Raw genomic sequence first — 21,836 nt, forward strand, 5'->3', positions numbered from 1 at the left:
AACACAGGCACCAGTCCCCTCCACCAGGAAGCCTACACAACTCACAGAACCAACCTCACCCACTGGGGGCAGACACCAAAAACAACGGGAACTACAAAACTGCAGCCTGCGAAAAGGAGACCCCAAACACAGTAAGTTAAGCATAATGAGAAGAGAGAGAAACACACAGCAGATGAAGGAGCAAGGTAAAAACCCACCACACCAAACAAATGAAGAGGAAATAGGCAGTCTACCTGAAAAAGAATTCAGACTAATGATAGTAAAGATGATCCAAAATCTTGGAAATAGAATGGAGAAAATACAAGAAACGTTTAACAAGGACCTAGAAGAACGAAAGAGCAAACAGAGATGAACAACACAATAAATGAAATTTAAAATTCTCTACAAGGAGTCAATAGAAAAACAACTGAGGCAGAAGAACAGATAACTGACCTGGAAGATAAAATAGTGGAAATAACTAAGGCAGAGCAGAAAAAAGAAAAAAGAATGAAAAGAATTGAGGACAGTCTTAGAGACCTCTGGGACAACATTTGAATTATAGGGGTACCAGAAGAAGAAGAGAAAAAGAAAGGGACTGAGAAAATATTTGAAGAGATTATAGTTGAAAACTTCCCTAATATGGGAAAGGAAATAGTCAATCAAGTGCAGGAAGCACTGAGAGTCCCATACAGGATAAATCCAAGGAGAAACACGCCAAGACATATATTAATCAAACCGTCAAAAATTACATACAAAGAAAAAATATTAAAAGCAAAAAGGGAAAAACAACAAATAACATACAAGGGAATCCCCATAAGGTTAACAGCTGATCTTTCACCAGACACTGTGCAAGCCAGAAGGGAGTGGCAAGACATACTTAAAGTGATGAAAGGGAAAAACCTATAACCAAGACTAGTCTACCCAGCAAGGATCTCATTCAGATTCGACAGAGAAATTAAAACCTTTACAGAAAAGCAAAACCTAAGAGAATTCAGCACCACCAAACCATCATTACAACAAATACTAAAGGAACTTCTCTAGGCAGGAAACACAAGAGAAGGAAAAGACCTACAATAACAAACCCAAAACAATTAAGAAAATGGTAATAGGAACATACATATCGATAATTACCTGAAATGTAAATGGATTAAATGCTCCCACCAAGACACAGACTGGCTGAATGGATACAAAAACAAGACCCGTATATATGCTGTCAACAAGAGACCCACTTCAGACCTAGACACATACAGACTGAACGTGAGGGGATGGAAAAACATATTCCATGCAAATGAAAATCAAAAGAAAACTGGAGTAGCAATTCTCATATCAGAAAAAATAGACTTTAAAATAGAGACTATTACAAGAGACAAAGAAGGACACTACATAATGATCAGGGATCAATCAAAGAAGAAGATAAAACAATTGTAAATGTTTATGAACCCAACAAAGGAGAACCTAAATACATCAGGCAAATGCTAACAGCCATAAAAGAGGAAATCGACAGTAACACAATCATAGTAGGGGACTTTAACACCCCACTTTCACCAATGGACAGATCATCCAAAATGAAAGTAAATAAGGAAACACAAGCTTTAAATGACACATTAAACAAGATAGAATTAATTGATATTAATAGGACATTCCATGCAAAAACAACAGAATACAATTTCTTCTCAAGTGCTCATGAAACATTCTGCAGGATAGATCACATCGTGGGTCACAAATCAAGCCTTGGTAAATTAGAGAAAATAGAAATCGTATCAAGTATCTTTTCTGACCACAATGCTATGAGACTAGATATCAATTATACGAAAAAATCTGTAAAAAATACAAACACTAAAAAATACACTACTTAATAACCGAGAGATCACTGAAGAAATAAAAAAATACCTAGAAACAAATGACAATGAAAACACGACGACCCAAAACCTATCGGATGCAGCAAAAGCAGATCTAAGAGGGAAGTTTATAGCAATACAATGCTACCACAAGAAACAAGAAACATCTCAAATAAGCAACCTAACCTTACACCTAAAGCAATTAGAGAAAGAAGAACAAAAAAACCCTAAGTTAGCAGAAGGAAAGAAATCATAAAGATCAGATCAGAAATAAATGAAAAAGAAATGAAGGAGGTCCTCACGGTGAGCCACAGCCACCCCTAGCCTCCGCAGGAGACCCTCCAACACTAGCAGGAAAGAGATCTTCACATAAACAGATTCTTACTGGCTGGTGTGAAGAGTCATTCCAAGAACTGCAACGTGTTGGTTATCCATCCACCTTTCTTTCAGGCAATAACGTGCCAAATTCTCAGTTCAGGAAGATTGAACCTAATTAGTCTAGTTATCACTTATCAAAATGTCATTCCCCTCTCCTGTGACTGGTTCAGGGGCAGTCATATGTCCCAGTTCTAGCCAAAGAGCGGTAATAGAGGTCTGCAAGGGGATATCTGGGAAAGATTTTCTTATTCTGAAGGAGACATCTGAAGAGGATATTTCTGCACCTCTGGAGCTGCAGAAACTCATCCTGTGACCATCAAAGAAGCCAGCCTGCAGCCTCACCCACCAGAGGGCAGAAAACTGAAGCAAGAAGAACTAAAATCCTGCAGCCTGTGGAACAAAAACCATATTCGGAGAAAGATAGACAAGATGAAAATTCAGAGGACTTTGTACCAGATGAAGGAACAAGATAAAACGCCAGAAAAACAAGTAAATGGAGTAGAGACAGGAAAACTTCCAGGAAAAAGAATTCAGAATAATGATAGTGAAGATGATCCAGGACCTCCTAAAAAGTAATGGAGGCAAAGATCAAGAGGATACAAGAAATATTTAACAAAGACCTAGAAGAATTAAGGAACAAACACCTAGAAGAATAAAGGACAAACAAACGGAGATGAACAATACAATAACTGAAATGAAAAATACACTACAAGGAATCAATAGCAGAATAACTGAGGCAGAAGAACGGATAAGTGACCTGGAAGACAGAATGGTGGAATTCACAGCCGCGGAACAGAATAAAGAAAAAAGAATGAAAAGAAATCAAGACACCCTAAGAGATCTCTGGGACAATATTAAATGCAACAACATTCGCATTATAGGGGTCCCAGAAGGAGAAGAGCGAGATAAAGGACCCAAGACAATATTTGAACAGATTATAGTTGAAAACTTCCCTAACATGGGAAAGGAAATAGCCACCCAAGTCCAGGAAGCACAGAGAGTCCCTGGCAGGATAAACCAAAGGAGAAAGACGCCAAGACACACAGTAATGAAATTGACAAAAATTAAAAACAAAGAAAAATTATTGAAAGCAACAAGGGAAAAACGAAAAATGACATACAAGGGAACTCCCATAAGGTTAACAGCTGATTTCTCAACAGAAACTCTACAAGCCAGGAGGGAATGGCATGATATATTTAAAGTGATGAAAGGGAAGAACCTACAACCAAGATTACTCTACCCAGCAAGGATCACATTCAGATTTGATGGAGAAATCATAAGCTTTACAGACAAGCAAAAGCTAAGAGAATTCAGCACCACCAAACCAGCTCTAGAACAAATGCTAAAGGAACTTCTCTAAGAGGGAAACACAAGAGAAGAAAAGGACCTACAAAAACAAACCCATAACAATTAAGAAAACGGTCATAGGAACATACATATCGATAATTATCTTAAATGTGAATGGATTAAATGCTCCAACAAAAAGACACAGGCTCACTGAATGGATACAAAAACAAGACTCATCTATATGCTGTCTACAAGAGACCCATTTCAGACCTAGGGACACATACGGACTGAAAGTGAGGGGATGGAAAAAGATATTCCATGCAAATGGAATCAAAAGAAAACTGGAGTAGCAATACTCATATCAGATAAAATAGACTTTAAAATAAAGAATGTGACAAGAGACAAGGAAGGACACTACATAATGATCAAGGGATCAATCCAAGAAGAAGATATAACAATTATAAATATATATGCACCCAACATAGGAGCACCTCAATACATAAGGCAACCGCTAACAGCTCTAAAAGAGGAAATCGACAGTAACACAATAATAGTGGGGGACTTTAACACCTCACTTACACCAATGGACAGATCATCTAAACAGAAAATTAATAAGGAAACACAAGCTTTAAATAACACAATAGACCACATAGATTTAGTTGATATTTATAGGACATTCCATCCAAAAATAGCAGATTACACTTTCTTCTCAAGTGCACATGGAACATTCTCCAGGAGAGATCACATCTTGGGTCACAAATCAAGCCTCAGTAAATTTAAGAAAACTGAAATCATAGCCAGCATCTTTTCTGACCACAATGCTATGAGATTAGAAATCCATTACAGGGAAAAAAACATGAGAAGCACAAACACATGGAGGCTAAACAATACATTACTAAACAGCCAAGAGGTCACTGAAGAAATCAAAGAGGAAATCAAAAAATACCTAGAGACAAATGACAATGAAAACATGATGATCCAAAACCTGTGGGATGCAGCAAAAGCAGTTCTAAGAGGGAAGTCTATAGCAATACAAGCCTACCTCAAGAAACAAGAAAATTTCAACTAAACAATCTAACCTTACACCTAAAGGAATTAGAGAAAGAAGAAAAAACGAAACCCAAAGATCAGTAGAAGGAAAGAAATCATAAGATCAGAGAAGAAATAAATGAAATAGAAACAGAAAACAATAGCAAAGATCAATAAAACTAAAAGCTGGTTCTTTGAGAAGATAAACAAAATTGATAAACCATTAGCCAGACTCATCAAGAAAAAGAGGGAGAGGACTCAAATCAGTAAAATTAGAAAAGAAAAGGGAGAAGTTACAATAGACACGGCAGAAATACAAAGCATCCTAAGAGACTACTACAAGCAACTCTATGCCAATAAAATGGACAACCTGGAAGAAATGGACAAATTCCTAGAAAGGTGTAACCTTCTAAGACTGAACCAGGAAGAAAAAGAAATATGAACAGACCAATCACAAGTAATGAAATTGAAACTGTGATTAAAAATCTTCCAATAAACAAAAGTCCAGGACCAGATGGCTTCACAGATGAATTCTATCAAATGTTTAGAGAAGAGCTAACACCCATCCTTCTCAAACTCTTCCAAAAAATTGCAGAGGAAGGAACACTCCCAAACTCATTCTATGAGGCCACCATCACCCTGATACCAAAACCAGACAAAGATACTACTAAAAAAGAAAATCACAACCAATATCACTGATGAATAGAGATGCAAAAATCCTCAACAAACTACTAGCAAACAGAATCCAACAACACATTAAAAGGATCATACACCATGATCAAGTGGGATTTATCCCAAGGATGCAAGGATTCTTCAATACACGCAAATCAATCAATGTGATACACCATATTAACAAATTGAAGAATAAAAACCATATGATCATCTCAATAGACGCAGAAAAAGGTTTTGACAATATTCAACACCCAGTTATGATAAAAAGTCTCTAGAAAGTGGGCATAGTGGGAACTTACCACAACATAATAAAGATCATATATGACAAACCCACAGCAAGCATCATTCTCAATGGTGAAAAACTGAAAGCATTTCCTCTAAGATCAGGAACGAGACAAGGATGTCCACTCTCACCACTATTATTCAACATAGTTTTGGAAGTCCTAGCCACGGCAATCGGAGAAGAAAAAGAAATAAAAGGAATACAAACTGGAAACGAAGAAGTAAAACTGTCACTGTTTGCAGACGACATGATAGTATACATAGAGAATCCTAAAGATGCCATCAGAAAACTACTAGAGCTAATCAATGAATTTGGTAAAGTTTCAGGATACAAAATTAATGCACAGAAATCTCTTGCATTCCTATACACTAATGATGAAAAGTCTGAAAGAGAAATTAAGGAAATACTCCCATTTGCCATTGCATCAAAAAGAATAAAAAACCTAGGAATAAACCTAGCAAGGGAGACAAAAGACCTGTATGCAGAAAACTATAAAAACACTGATGAAAGAAATTAAAGATGATATAAACAGATGGAGACGTATACCATGTTCTTGGCTTGGAAGAAGCAACATTGCGAAAATGACTATACTACCAAAAGCAATCTACAGATTCAATGCAATCCCTATCAAATTACCAATGGCATTTTTTACAGAACTAGAACAAAAAATCTTAAAATTTGTATGGAGACACAAAAGACCCCAAACACCCAAAGCAGTCTTGAGGGAAAAAAACGGAGTGGGAGGAATCAGGCTCCCTGACTTCAGACTATACTGCAAAGCTACAGTAATTAAGAAAATATGGTACTGGCACAAAAACAGAAATATAGATCACAGAGCAGGATAGAAAGTCCAGAGATAAACCCACACACCTATGGTCAACTAATCTATGACAAACGAGGCAAGGACATATACAATGGAGAAAAGACAATCTCTTCAAAAAGTGGTGCTGGGAAAACTGGACAGCTACATGTAAAAGAATGAAATGAGAACACTCCCTAACACCATAAACAAAAATAAACGCAAAATGATTAGAGACCTAAATGTAAGACTGGACACTATAAAACTCTTAGAGGATAACATTGGAAGAACACTGACATAAATCACAGCAAGATATTTTTTGATCCACCTACTGGAGTAATGGAAATAAAAACAAAAATAAACAAATGGGACCCAATAAAACTTAAAAGCTTTTGCACAGCAAAGGAAACCATAAACAAGATGAAAAGACAACCCTCAGAATGGCAGAAAATATTTGCAAATGAAGCAACTGACAAAGGATTAACCTCCAAAATTTACAAGTATCTCATGCAGCTCAATATCAAAAAAAACAAACAACCAAATCTAAAAATGGGCAGAAGACCTGAATAGACATTTCTCCAAAGCAGATATACAGATTGCCAAGAAGCACATGAAAAGCTGCTCAACATCACTAATTATCAGAGAAATGCAAATCAAAACTACAATGAGGTATCACCTCACACCAGTTAGAAGGGGCATCATCAGAAAATCTACAAACAACAAATGCTGGAGAGGGTGTAGAGAAAAGGGAACCCTCTTGCACTGTTGGTGAGAATGTAAATTGATACAGCCACTATGGGGAAGAGTATGAAGGTTCCTTAAAAAACGAAAACTAGAATTACCATATGACCCAGCAATCCCACTACTGGGCATATACCCTGAGAAAACCGTAATTCAAAAAGAAACATGCTCCCCAATGTTCACTGCAGCACTATTTACCATAGCCAGTTCAGGGAAGCAACCTAAATGCCCATCGACAGACGAATGGATAAAGATGTGGTACATATATACAATGGAATAATACTCAGCCATAAAAAGGAATGAAACTGGGTCATTTGTAGAGACATGGATGGATCTAGAGACTGTCATACAGAGTGAAGTAAGTTAGAAAGAGAAAAACAAATATCATATATTAATGCATATATGTGGAACCTAGAAAAATGGTACAGATGAGCTGGTTTGCAGGGCAGAAATAGAGACACAGATGTAGAGAACAAACGTATGGACACCAAGGGGGGAAAGTGGCAGTGGGGGTGGTGGTGGTGGTGGTGGTGTTGTGATGAATTGGGAGATTGGGATTGACATATATAAACTAATATGTATAAAATGGATAACTAATAAGAACCTGCTGTATACAAAAATAAATAAAATAAAATTCAAAAATTCAAAAAACAAGTAAAATAAAATAAAAAAAGAAATAAAATTTAAAAAAAGAAATGAAGGAAACGATAGCAAAGATCAATAAAACTAAAAGCTGGTTCTTTGAGAAGATAAACAAAATTGATAAACCATTACCAGACTCACGAAGAAAAAAAGGGAGAAGACACAAATCAATAGAATTAGAAATGAAAAAGAAGTAACAACTGACACTGCAGAAATTCAAAGGATCATGAGAGAGACTATAAGCAACTATATGCCAATAAAATGGACAACCTGGAAGAAATGGACAAATTCTTAGAAAAGCACAACCTTCAGAGACTGAACCAGGAAAAAATAGAAAATATAAACAGACCAATCACAAGCACTGAAATTGAGACTGTGATTAAAAATCTTCCAACAAACAAAAGCCCAGGACCAGATGGCTTCACAGGCAAATTCTATCCAACATTTAGAGAAGAGCTAATACCTATCCTTCTCAAACTCTTCCAAAATATAGCAGAGGGAGGACACTTCCAAACTCATTCTACAAGGCCACCATCACCCTGATACCAAAACCAAAGATGTCACAAAGAAAGAAAACAACAGGCCAATGTCACTGATGAACATAGATGCAAAAATCCTCAACAAAATGCTAGCAAATAGAATCCAACAGCACATTAAAAGGATCATACACCATGATCAAGTGGGATTTATCCCAGGAATGCAAGGATTCTTCAATATACGCAAATCAATCAATGTGGTAAACCATATTCACCAAATGAAGGAGAAAAACATATGATCATCTCAGTAGATGGAGAAAAAGCTGTCGACAAAATTCAACACCCATTTATGATAAAAACTCTCCAGAAAGTAGGCATAGAGGGAACTTTCCTCAACAAAATTAAGGCCATAAATGACACACCCACAGCCAACATCGGTCTCAATGGTGAAAAACTGAAACCATTTCCTCTAAGATCAGAAACAAGACAAGGTTATCCACTCTCACCACTATTATTCAACATAGTTTTGGAAGTTTTAGCCACAGCAATCAGAGAAGAAAAAGAATGAAAAGGAATCCAAACCAGAAAAGAGGAAGTAAAACTGTCACTGTTTGCAGACGACATGATACTATGCACAGAGAATCCTAACCATGGTACCAGAAAACTACTACAACTAATCAATGAATTTGGTAAAGTTGCAGGATACAAAATTAATGCACAGAAATCTCTTGCATTCCTATACACTAATAATGAAGAATCTGAAAGAGAAATTAAGGAAACACTCCCATTTACCACTGCAACAAAAAGAATAAAATACCTAGGAATAAACCTACCAAGGGAGACAAAAGACCTGTATGCAGAAAACTATAAGACAGTGATGAAAAAATTAAAGATGATACAAATAGATGGAGAGATATACCATGCTCTTGGATTGGAAGAAGCAACATTGTGAAAATGAATATACTACCAAAGCAATCTACAGATTCAATGCAATCCCTATCAAACTACCAATGGCATTTTTCACAGAATTAGAACAAAAAATTTCACAGTTTGTATGGAAATAGAAAAGACCCCAAATAGCCAAAGCAATCTTGAGAAAGAAAAACGGAGCTGGACGAATCAGGCTCCCGGACTTCAGACTATATTACAAAGCTACAGTAATCAAGACAGTATGGTACTGGCACAGAAACAGAAATATAGATCAATGGTACAGGATAGAAAGCCCAGAGGCAAACCCATGCACATATGGTCACCTTATTTTTGATAAAGGAGGCAAGAATATAAAACGGAGAAAAGACAGCCTCTTCAATAAGTGGTGCTGGGAAAACTGGACAGCTACATGTAAAAGAATGAAATAAGAACACTCCCTAGCACCATACACAAAAATAAACTCAAAATGGATTAAAGACCTAAATGGAAGGCCAGAAACTATCAAACTCTTAGAGGAAAACATAGGCAGAACACTCTATGACATAAATCACAGCAAGATCCTTTTTGACCCACCTCCTAGAGAAATGGAAATAAAAACAAAAATAAACAAATGGGACCCAATAAAACTTAAAAGCTTTTGCACAGCAAAGGAAACCATAAACAAGATGAAAAGACAACCCTCAGAATGGCAGAAAATATTTGCAAATGAAGCAACTGACAAAGGATTAACCTCCAAAATTTACAAGTATCTCATGCAGCTCAATATCAAAAAAAACAAACAACCAAATCTAAAAATGGGCAGAAGACCTGAATAGACATTTCTCCAAAGCAGATATACAGATTGCCAACAAACATATGAAAGGATGCTCAACATCACTAATCATTAGAGAATGCAAATCAAAACTACAGTGAGGTATCATGTCACACCAGTCAGAATGGCCATCATCAAAAAATCTAAAAACAATAAATGCTGGAGAGGGTGTGGAGAAAAGGGAACCCTCTTGCACTGTTGGTGGGAATGTAAATTGATACAGCCACTATGGAGAACAGTATGGAGGCTCCTTAAAAAACTAAAACTAGAATTACCATATGACCCAGCAATCCCACTACTTTGCATATACCCTGAGAAAACCATAATTCAAAAAGAGTCATGTACCACAATGTTCATTGCAGCTCTATTTACAATAGCCAGGACATGGAAGCAACCTAAGGGTCCATCAACAGTTGAACGGATAAAGAAGATGTGGTAAATATATACAATGGAATATTACTCGGCCATAAAAAGAAACAGAATTATTTGTAGTAAGGTGGATGGACCTAGAGACTGTCATACAGAGTGAATTAAGTCAGAAAGAGAAAAATAAATATAGTATGCTAACACATATATATGGAATCTAAAAAAAAAAGAAAAATGGTTCTGAAGAGCCTAGGGGCAGGACAGGAATAAAGACACAGACGTAGAGAATGGACTTGAGGACACGGGGAGGGGGAAGGGTAAGCTGGGACGAAGTGAGTGAGTGGCATGGACTTATATACACTACTAAATGTAAAACCGATAGCTAGTGGGAAGCAGCCACATAGCACAGGGAGATCAGCTTGCTGCTTTGTGACCACCTAGAGGGGTGGGATAGGGAGGGTGGGAGGGAGGGAGACGCAAGAAGGAGGAGACATGGGGATATATGTATATGTATAGCTGATTCACTTTATTATAAAGCAGAATCTAACACACCATTGTAAAGCAATTATACTCCAATAAAGATGTCTAAAAAATAATAAATAAATAAATAAATAAATAAATAAAACAAAAAGGCCGTTCATGTAACCCTTGGTTTGTAAGGGTGCTGTTCTCAGCACGTTATACTAACTTCTCTAATTCTCACAACATTCCGGTGAGGAAGATGCTACGTGGTATTTTGCTTTGTTTCCAGATAAGGAAACTGAGGCAGAAAGAGGATGCCTAGCTTTTCCAGGGAGACAGAGATGATGAACGGCCAATCCCAGGAGGCACCTGTGACAGCCACCCTTCCTTGACTCAAAACATCCCATTTGCTCGTCCTAAAATAACAACACAGGCTGACTCAGTCTGCAGACAATTCAGTCAAAATTATTGCAAGCATGAAATACAAAACCAGGTAGGAAAATATAGAGCCAAGTCTAAATCATCATTTGTATGATTATAAAATAAATCAACTGTAAAAAATAATTCTTGAAATATAAGATATATAATATTAAAAAGTATATAATAAAAAGAAATATGCTGGATCTAAATAGCAATTTTACATAAACAGCAATGAAAAGAACTCCCCAAATTATCAAAACTGTCTTATGAAAAAGTGGAAAACCTGAATCAACCACAGGGAAAACTTTAAAAACTGTCAGGAGAGGAAAAAGAAGGGGGGACGTTTATGGGAAAGGAGGGTCTATCAAACTTTCACAGAAGAAATTATTCCTGTGGTTTTTCAGGTGTCCTAGAACACAAAATTAGAGGCAATGCCTCCTGACTTGTGTTTTACCAAGCTTCAATGACCTGGAAACCAAAACCCAATGAAATTAAAAATTTGCATATCAAATCCAGCAGTCTTAAAAGACAAATACTATTATTAAAGCAAATGACAGCGTTTTAAATAATTTTCATTGCACCATACCTAGGAAGATCAAGGGATAGAATATTATGTCATGACAAAAATTTGCCCAAAACCACAGCTGAGTTTTTATCCAGAACATCTTTATAGTGAGTCATTTAAGGCTGTTGCTCTCTTTAGCACAGTAGCTGTTTCTACTGAACATAAGTAAGTAGTCACTTCTACTACTAACTAAACAATAACTAAGATTTGTTGAGCTCTTCCTATAAAGAAATATATAGCATAAAGCAGATTCTGTTTCAAAGAAGTTAGAATCTGAGGGATAATAAAACTTACAAATATGAAACAATTTCACTTAAAATACAAGACCTTATAGAATGACATTGTATCAGTACTTGGAAGTTCTATCCTGTATTCCTGAATTCGAGGATATCTTAGAGCACATATGAAGTACATATGGGACATAAGAACGGTTGCCAGATAACGTATAGGTGACTCTATTTGAATTTCAGATAAGCAACCAATAATTGCTTGATATAAGTATGTCCCAAATAGTGCCTGTAAATAAAAATATTTATTTTTATTTGTGATATACCTATAATAAAAAATATATTCATTGTTTATTTGAAATACAAAGTTAATTGGGCATCTTGTAAGTTACTGTTAAAATTTCAACCCTACCATGTGATTATCTACATTTTCAATGCCGGTTTCATTATTGTCTTATTCTAATTATTTTATGTCTAAATCATAAACAATTTTTACATTTTATGGATATGCCAGGCCCCTCTTAATAGCTATTTTTCCCAATTTTTGTTATTATAAGTAACGCTGAAATAAACATTCTTGTTATACATAAATTTGCATAAATATACCCCACACCTATTAGCGCTCTCTTTTTTTCTTACTCCCCCCTCCAGTTTTATTGAGATATAATAACCATTAGGTGTCTTTTGATTTTGCTTGTGGTATATGCAAAGAGAAATGTTGTTTACACTTTATGTGGTCAAGTTTATCAATCATTTCCCTTATGACTTTGGGGTTTTGTTTTATGTTTAGAAAGAACTTCCCCACAAAAAGTAAATTTCTATGAAAAAAAAAATGTATGAAGCAGGGTTGCAACTGCTAACATTTGCGAGGGCTTCTTACCTTGTCTATTAAATATATCACAGCACTGAGCTGTTCATCTGTGCTCTCCGTTGCCACTTTCGCGCTAATGCTGTGCAGCACCCTGCTGAGAATGTCACCATCCAGGGGCTGCTGCAGCTGATCCGCAAGCCCCCAAAAGGCCTGAGAAGCCGCATCAGAGACAAGAGTGATGTTAGCGATCCCATACACTTCATCAATTCTGGCACCACCTTTTGGGTCAAAAAGCACAATCTGGAAGCGTTTAGGAAATGGATTTAAAGACCCTGTCTCTGGTGTTAGGATGACATCCAATACGGTGTTTCTCTGGCCAGGTTCAAAGATCAACATGCCTTCAGTTCTCACAAAGTCTTTCCCAGAAATAGCTGGAGATATGAGAGTACGACCGGTTGTCTCAGCACTCCTTAACTCCTAGAAATTAAACAACACCACTTAAGTGAAACTGTAAACCTCTGATCTTGTCCTAAACAAATTTTATTTCTCCTAAACAATCTGATGGGCCACAACAATGTTACTATTAAAACAGGAGGTTTTATACTTTTTCTAATTTCCTAAAACAAATCAGAGAGATAAATACACATCATACAGTGACGAGATCAGGAAAGACGGATGCCTTAGAACAGATCAAGAAAGAGAATTAGAAAAGAAATGTCACTACTGCCTCACAGAATTTCTCCAATTGTGAGCTTACTAACAATTTGAAGATATTCAGAGGCATATATGCCCAGGGGTCAGATCATGTATGTCCATTATACAAAGTATGGCAGGAAGACACTGGAGGATTCCAGCAGGAGAGAGACACATTTTATTTCATATTTTCATGAGTATTCTGGCTCTTGTGGATAGTTAGGCTGTAGCAGGGGATGAGGATGGAAGCAGGAAGAAGAGATAGAACGTTTTTACATTAGTTCCTGCAAAAAAAAAAAACCACAAACGGCAGTTTAGGTTGTGTAAGTAGAAAGGGTAAGAAGTACTCAGACTGGGAACATATTTTGAATGTAGAGTCAGCAGGACTTTCTGATTCATTCAATGCTGGATGGAGAGGCGAGGAGAATGAGGAGAACTCCTGGCTGTGTGCCTGAATGAAAGGCAGTAAACTGGGGGGAAATAGCGCTAAGGGAGAAATCAAGAGTTATGTATTATATATATTAAGCCTGAGATGCCTTTTAGACAATTCAAACAAAGATGTCAGGTAAGAGCAATCAGATATATGAGTCTGGATCCAGGGCAGTGAGGAGGCTAGTGATAAAAATTCAGGAGTTCTCATTCTATAGAAGATATTGAAAGACAACAGGTATGGATGGTCTAGCCTAGAGAGTATGTCTAGATGGACCCCAGTATTTATTGGTCAGGAAGACCAACATAGGCAACAGGAAGGAGCTGCCAGAGAGAAAACGGTTAAGAGTAGGGAAGTGTGGTGCTCCAGATGCCCAAAGGAGAAGAGCACACATCCAGAAGGAGGAAGTGACCAAGTGTAACAAAAAGTGAAAAATCAATGAAGAAAAAGGGTTTTCAAGAGCCTCTGCAGCATAATGGTAGGGGAAAAAAGCCTTGCTGAAGGCAACAACACAAAAGACTATTGGCTTCAGAATGGAGAAATTAAACTATCCACTGGAATACCATATAACAGGAAAAATGAAAGAACTATACACATTAGCACACGTATTTCTCAAAAACATTGTTGAGCAAAAAAAGCACACCGTAAGACAATACAACTGGAAGAATCTCATCTGCATAATTTCCAAAACAGGTTACAGCATATGGTATGTGGTAAAACTATAAATAAAAACAAGGTAATAATTCATCATGTAATATAGGATAGAGGTTATCTGCAAGATGGGGAGAGGTTATTCTGCAAGGAAAAAGCAGGATGGCATCAGAGAAGAGTTCGTGGCAGCTAGTTTTAAGATCCTGATTAAGCTGGATTTCTTAAGGTAGGTGGTGATGATTTTATTACTATAAACTGCACATATACATTCTGTTCACTATTTTCTGGTAGAATTTATTTCACAATTCAGACATTTAAAGGAAATGGAACAATCAAAATGTTCTTGTGTTTATAAAATACATATAACAAACACAAAAAAGAAGCACTATGCAATTTAAAAGCAACGAAAATCAACATAGAAATGGCCTTTGATAGAATAAGCAATGTGAGACTAAGAAGGAAAGGCATATTCTTTCTTGAACTTGTGGGCTTTGGTCTAGTACACATATATACAAATGAAATATCTGGAATTGGTTTTCAAATTTGACTTAGAAAGATAACTGGAATGAGTGATATTTTCATTATCTCAAATCCTTATATCCCTTAACTTTAGATCACAAATATGTAGATATAAGGGAACTTATAGTATTTATGTACCAGGAATGCTGACCTACCGAAGGGTAGCTATTGTTTTAACTACATTATTAACATCTGTTTAAAGTAAAAGCAAAATTAATATCACTGTAACAGAATAGCAACTTGGTCCATAATTATTTTCTCATTCTTGTCAGCTACTGGAAACTAGAATTATATGAGTTTCTCTTCTAACAATATGCCTAGCATTGAGAGAGAAAATGCAGGGGCAATGAAGCAACAGGAAAATAAAATCATACCAGAGAGGTAAAACTTTTATTTCTAATTTTTAAAATTAAACTTTTTATTTTGAGATAATTATAGATTCACATGCAGTTATAAGAAATAATAAAGAGTGGTCTCCTGTGCCCTTTACCCAACATCCCTCGTTGGTAACATCTTGCATTATTATAATATATCACAACCAGGATATGGACGTTGATACAGTCAAGATACATTTTCATCACCACAGAGATCCTCTATGTTGATTTTTATAGTGTTATAAAAATGCTATGAGTTACATGCTAGTGACAGTATGTATTTTGCAAGGAATCATTTGTGGATAATCTAGAAAGAATATAAATAAATATGATAAGAGATATTGGCATTCACACTCTTATTTTGGCATTTTCAACTCCCCTTTCAACTGAGTGTGTGAACTAAAGTATGCCTCAAATCTTTGTATCCCTTCTTCCAGTCTTCCACTCTACAAAGTAGTGAGCATATGATGATATATATTTCATGGGAGAAGAAGGAAGCACATATTTTTTTTCTCATTTCTCTTCCCATCTTAAATGCTTAAAAGAAAAAAATGCTAAAATCTCCATGAATCAAAGTACTTCTTTTCATGTTCGTACTATTTCAACGTTATTTAGGCTGGAGTTTATTTCTAGAGTCTCATATGATATAGAGTGTCGTCTTCTCACCTGCCAAGCTGTAGACTTTGTCATAAAGACAACTTTTCTGCCTGGCAAGCTTCCAGGACAGCTCACTACCCACAGCTCCAGTCTTAACCTCAGATCCCTGACTCACATGATTGCTACAGCAAACTGGCTGCACAAATGTTGTATTTTATACACAGAATGTTTTATGTGTTTGAGCCACTCAACAACCAAAGACATACTAAACAGCACTTTGTATAAAAAACAGAAAACAACTTTGATACCTTAAGGCCTAAAGTGTCATCAGCTTTGAAATCTTGAAACCGGGGAAATGGTAGCAGTGTCCGGAATGGTAGTTTCCAAACTGGGGGGTTTTGGGAGTTATATGAGTCAAGGGGAAATAAGAGAGGGCTAAGGTGGGCAAGCTCCAACCTCTACAATCATGCCTGAAGAAAAGTAGATGCACACTTTTGCTTTAATATGTTAGAGTTTTGCTCCTAAAACAAAGTTTAAAACATAATGCTCTAAAGGTGTAGCACGTTGTGTGGACCAGCCCCAGGCTCTAGTTGCTTAGCGTTTCGTAGCATTACTCTTCTGAATCCCTGGATACCCACCTGCTCCCTCTCTTTCACTTGATGTCACCTAATATGATGGATGTGAAAAGTGGCTGTGAGACCTCATGAACTCATGGATTTGAAGAAACATAAAGATCAGTTAGTGTTTGAAGTCCTGAAGAAGATTTTCAACTAGTTCAGGTAAAAATCAGAACAAAGACCCATGCTTTTTGTTTCTGGTCTTATACAGTTTCATTCTGAAGAAATTTCAACTCTCTAAGATTTTATAGAAGAGATTTATGTTAAGACGCTTTGCACTGTATAATCAACTTTTCCAAAAGATAAAAAAAGACAAAAGACTATCATTTTAAAACATGATCTAAGTGAAAAAAATTGAACTGTTTCAAGGATAAAGCTTAATGTAATAAATATAATGTGAATTACGATGGTAATTCAGAAAATAATATATCAATTCTTCTCTGTTTCATTATACATGCTACAGTTAAAGAAGAAAACCTTACTGTGTGATAATACATACTGCATGCTTACCTGGGTGCTGAAGTTAACAGACATCATTAGTCCTGTCCCAGAGTCTCTGGCCACCTGCAGACTGATTAGAGTGGCTTTCTTATGAGCCACCGGCAGCCGAGAACCCACAGAGAAATACACGAGACTTGGAGGTTTATCACTCTGTAATAATTTAATCTGTGCAAATCTGGCACTATTGTTTATGGCTGCGCCAGCAGTTACTTCATACAGTTCCACAAAAAAATGCATTCCAACTTGAGGTATCTGACAATGAGATAAAAGGAAAAAAAAAAGGATGATTACTAATAGATTTCTATTTTAAGATAATTCTGATATTAAGAAATAGTATTATTCATATACATTATTACAGAAATAAGTATACATCTAGAGATACACTCTGTATAATTACAGAATTAAAATCTTATGTTAGATTACCATGAGATTTATTAGTTTTGGTCTTTCTTTAATACCTTTACTCTCTCTGGGTGAGCTTCTTACTAGAAAATCAATGTCAGGAAGCAATCTATGCATATTTCAATAAACAAAAGGATACATAAGATATATTCATACAATGAAATGTTATCTAGTAGTTAAAAAAAATGAACTATTTCAATATTTTTCAACATGGGTGGGTCCAAAAACATGATAATGAGTAAAAAATCAAGTTGCATAATGATATGTATGGCATGCTACAATAAATGTAAAATTTTAAATTACATAAAGCTTACTACATTTTGTTAATGGATACATATTTATTTAGAGTAAAAAGGAAAATAAGACACCATGATGGTAGTTATCTCAGGTGGAGGGGTGGCAATTGGGGTAGGGCAGGGTGTGGAATTGAAAAAACATGGGATAGGAGTGAAAGGGAGCTTCAACTTTGTAAGGTTTTATTTTTAAAGGGTTTTACATAAATATGACCAAATATTGATGAGTTAATTTAGTGATTTTATGCATTTTTCAAGATTTCCCTAAATTCTGTATCAAGAAATCTAAGTTTAGTCTGTTGGTTACAGTTTGCTCATGTTTTACCTCGGTTCTTTCTCAACAATCTCAAATAATTTTTCAAAGCCTGAATTCAATTCTATAACATACTGTCAATCACCTGTTTTTACTTACTTGCTCTTACACAATAATCTAAAAATCTGAGTAGCATTTTTAGCTTCCTAGCATAACTCCAAGAGCTAAGCTGAAGCATTTTCAACTGCGTGTATCATTGTCTAATTTGTTATAATGCATCATTTTTATTTATCAGCAAGGACCTTATTCATCATTTGTTTTGTGATCATTTTAATGAGAATCATTATGTCATGAAGCAATAAAACAAATTCTTTAGTATTATTCAAAATGAGTTGCTTCTTAGTAGCACAATAAATGAACTTAATCTCTTTCTATTGTCTGAAGAAACATATTTAGTTTTCCTGTGGTGTATATTATGCTTTACTTTTGCTGATCAACTCTCAGTAAATACTGAAATGAAGGTAAATGCACTCTTCCCGCTTTTGAGAAACTAAACTTGGCAAATACAATAAACTGAAGCACTAGAAAAGTGTGGGTAACTATATTCAATAACTATTATTCCCTAATGGCCAATGAGCTTGAATTCACAATAGTTTCATTTAACTAAGGATTTCAGCATATTACATTCCAACATACTCCTGTCTTTGTTTTTCAGCATAATATTTCTTCTCATTGTGATGATGATTAAAACATTACTTATAACTACTTTGAGTCAAAAGAATATGTTATAATCTAAGTAAGGAACCATGCAAATTGAACAGTGTGCAGATGGGTGCCAACACATAATTAGAAGAGACAAAAGGAATCTTCCAGTCTTACAACAAAATACTCCATTCAAACAATATGCCTGAAGTATATTGGGAAAGCAAAACTCACAGATCGTTATCTGAACCTCTCTGGACCTAAATATGACTGGAGACCTCACAAGAACTCAAGTTCCTTTCCTAGCTAGGGCAGCAGCATTCCAGGATGATCTTTTGCCCAACTAGTATAAAATAACTTTTCCTGGACCCAGACCTGCTCAGAAGCAAACAAAGTAATAATGAAATAATGTCTTACTTAAATACTTTTAAAAAATATTTGCAACAAATGTTTAGACAATCTGTTTGTTTTAAACAGATTTTGTGGGCTAAGAAATGCATCCTAAGTTAATTAACTATGACCTTTATACATTTTGCTAATACAGAACCATAAGACAGAACCACAGAACAGTAAGACACCCAGCAGAGAAAGGGTAAACGGACTGGAATTCAAAAGATGAGTTCTAATCTTTGCCAAGTAATTTACCTGGGGAAAGTTACTTAAATTCTTTATAACTTGAAAATGAAAAATTTGAATAACTATAGGGATGATAATTAGAGATATGGTAGAGTAGAAAAACTTTCAGTTGAGCGTCTTTAGAAGAAACCACCATCAATCAGTGGTATAACTCTACAGATGAAAGCGTGCATTGCGTTTGCTGTGTTTTGTTGTCACTCCCCTGCCACCAGCATTGATGTGGTGACTACTCAAGTCACTGAATCACCTCGGGCTCCGTTCCCATCCATTCTGAATAATAGTAACCCTCCCTTGTGAAGGGCCAACTCCTTGCCAAGAACCGTGTCAAAAAACCTCTTAGTCATTATCTCATTTAATCTAACAGCCCTATTATTAACTCAACCAAGTCTGGGAAGCTCAGGAAGGCTAAGCAACTTGTCTAATGTTACGCATTCATTGCGGTGCGCGGGCGTCTCATTGCGGTGGCTTCTCTTGTTGCGAAGCGTGGGCTCTAGGCGCACTGGCTTCAGTAGTTGTGGCTCATGGGCTCAGTAGTTGTGGTGCACGGGCTCTAGAGCTCAGGCTCAGTAGTTGTGGCGCACGGGCTTAGTTGCTCCGCGGTATGTGGGATGTTCCCGGACCAGGGCTTGAACCCGTATCCCCTGCACTGGCAGACGGATTCTCAACCACTGCACCACCAGGGAAGCCCCTTAAAAACTTTTAAAAAGAAAATTCTTGGAATTTGCCAAGTTTAAAAAAAATCAGTGGGAACTCAATATTTGAAGAAAGATATTTTCTAGCTCCGTCACTACCAAGATGGCTCACAGCAGCATCTTTGTCAACCATGAACTCTCATGCCTATCTCCAGAACATACATTCAGATCTCTGAAACTCTTTTTGATGAAAGAAATCAAGTTCTTAGACAGTAGTTGATTGGATGTCTTAGAGCAGGAAAAATCAAGATGGCTCTAGAACACAGGTTATTGCTATAAAGCAAATAAGCATCCAGAGGTTTTTAAAGCAATATGAAAAGACAAAAGACTAGCTTAATAGATCTTTCAGTGTCCATGGCATAACTATTTGAGTAGCAAAAAGAAAAGCATTTAGTAAGCAATTAAAATTAGTTGAATTTGAATCTATAATGGTACTTAAAGGAGAAAAGTTATTGTAATGTATTAAAAAATGGTTAAAATGAAAAATGTGAGTATAATAATAGTGTGTACCTAATATTTTATTAAGTTTAATATGTAGGAGAATGTTAACATATGAAGACAGTTATATCTTTTATTAAGTATATATTCATTTATTAAGGAATGATGAACATTCATCTCTTTGTATGTTAGTAAAGAGTTAATAAAAAATGTTAATAAAACAATTATTCCTAGAAAAAGTAAGAATTGCACCAAAAATAGGAATAAATTATTAGGACCTGTGAAACACATACAAATGAAGATGAAAACAAGTAAAAAGTTAAAGAGTACTGTTGGTCACACAGAAGTTGAAAGATGATGCAATTGTATGTTTGTTTGAATACGATAGAACAGATGAACTGCAGAGATGCACTAAGATCACAGATTTGTTATCTCATTTCTTATGCGGTAAAGCCTCTAGGTTGCCTTCTTAAATATTAACAAGATGTTAACAAGGCAGGTCTATCTTTCCAATACCACTAATAGACCAGCTCCACGTTCAACAGTGACAGGGCAATGGTTAAGTTAAAGCTGGCACTGCAAAATTTAAAGAACAAATCATTCTGAGGAAAACACATGGTGTTGAAAAAATTAACTTGTAAAGCATGAACTTAAAAAAAACATGTTGATCTCACAAGTCAAGTCATAAAATGGATCCCAATCAGATGACCAGCAATTCTCATTTGAAACAGCTTCAGACAAGCACCAGGACCTGTGGTCCTAACAAAGAACAAAGAGCTCTTGATAACCAAGAGTATGTAACCTTAAGTGATCTGAGATGATTATTCTTTCTCTTCTGCAACCAATAAAATTACTACAGTTCTGGGAAGGTATGAAAATATGTATCACTGCAATCTTAGAGAAGATCAATATAACCGTTTCAGTAATTCTCAGAAAGTGAAAAACAAGTAGAGAAAAAATGAATAAAGAGTTAAATCTACAGGGTTGTTATTTAGAATGAGTTTAAATATAGCTATACATTTGGAAATAATTTTATTTGTGCAGTGCTTTTTCTGCTGTTTAAAGTGTTTGGCATGTACAAAGAAATCATGATACTTTTGAACATTCATAATATTATGGCTAGTTTTTGTATAAATACTTGAGTTTAATAAATTAAGTAGTAGACAAAGAACAAATACTACTGAGTGCTCCTTAGGCATTAAAGTATCATGAAATAGTCATTAAAAAAAGCCACACATGATTACTAAATGACTAAAGCTCTGTTAGGTCATCAGTGACCGATACCGTTTGAATAATGGAGGTTCCTTTAGAAAGAGGGGGAC

The 21,836-nt window shown here is 35.9% G+C and overlaps 1 protein-coding gene across 1 annotated transcript in view; it reads right to left on the reverse strand.

Annotated features, from left to right (window-relative positions):
• The window catches only part of ADGRV1 (adhesion G protein-coupled receptor V1), a 560,219-nt gene that overhangs the window by 317,763 nt on the left and 220,620 nt on the right, over nt 1-21,836 (reverse strand). The window contains exons 78-79 of the mRNA XM_082458333.1: nt 17,108-17,350; nt 12,786-13,193 (exon numbers count right to left, since the gene is read on the reverse strand). Coding sequence (XP_082314459.1) covers nt 12,786-13,193; nt 17,108-17,350 — 651 coding nt within the window. The remainder of the gene's footprint in view (nt 1-12,785; nt 13,194-17,107; nt 17,351-21,836) is intronic.

The sequence above is a fragment of the Balaenoptera physalus genome, assembly GCF_965194825.1.
Source record: "Balaenoptera physalus genome assembly, chromosome: 3".
NCBI classification, from domain to species: domain Eukaryota; kingdom Metazoa; phylum Chordata; class Mammalia; order Artiodactyla; family Balaenopteridae; genus Balaenoptera; species Balaenoptera physalus.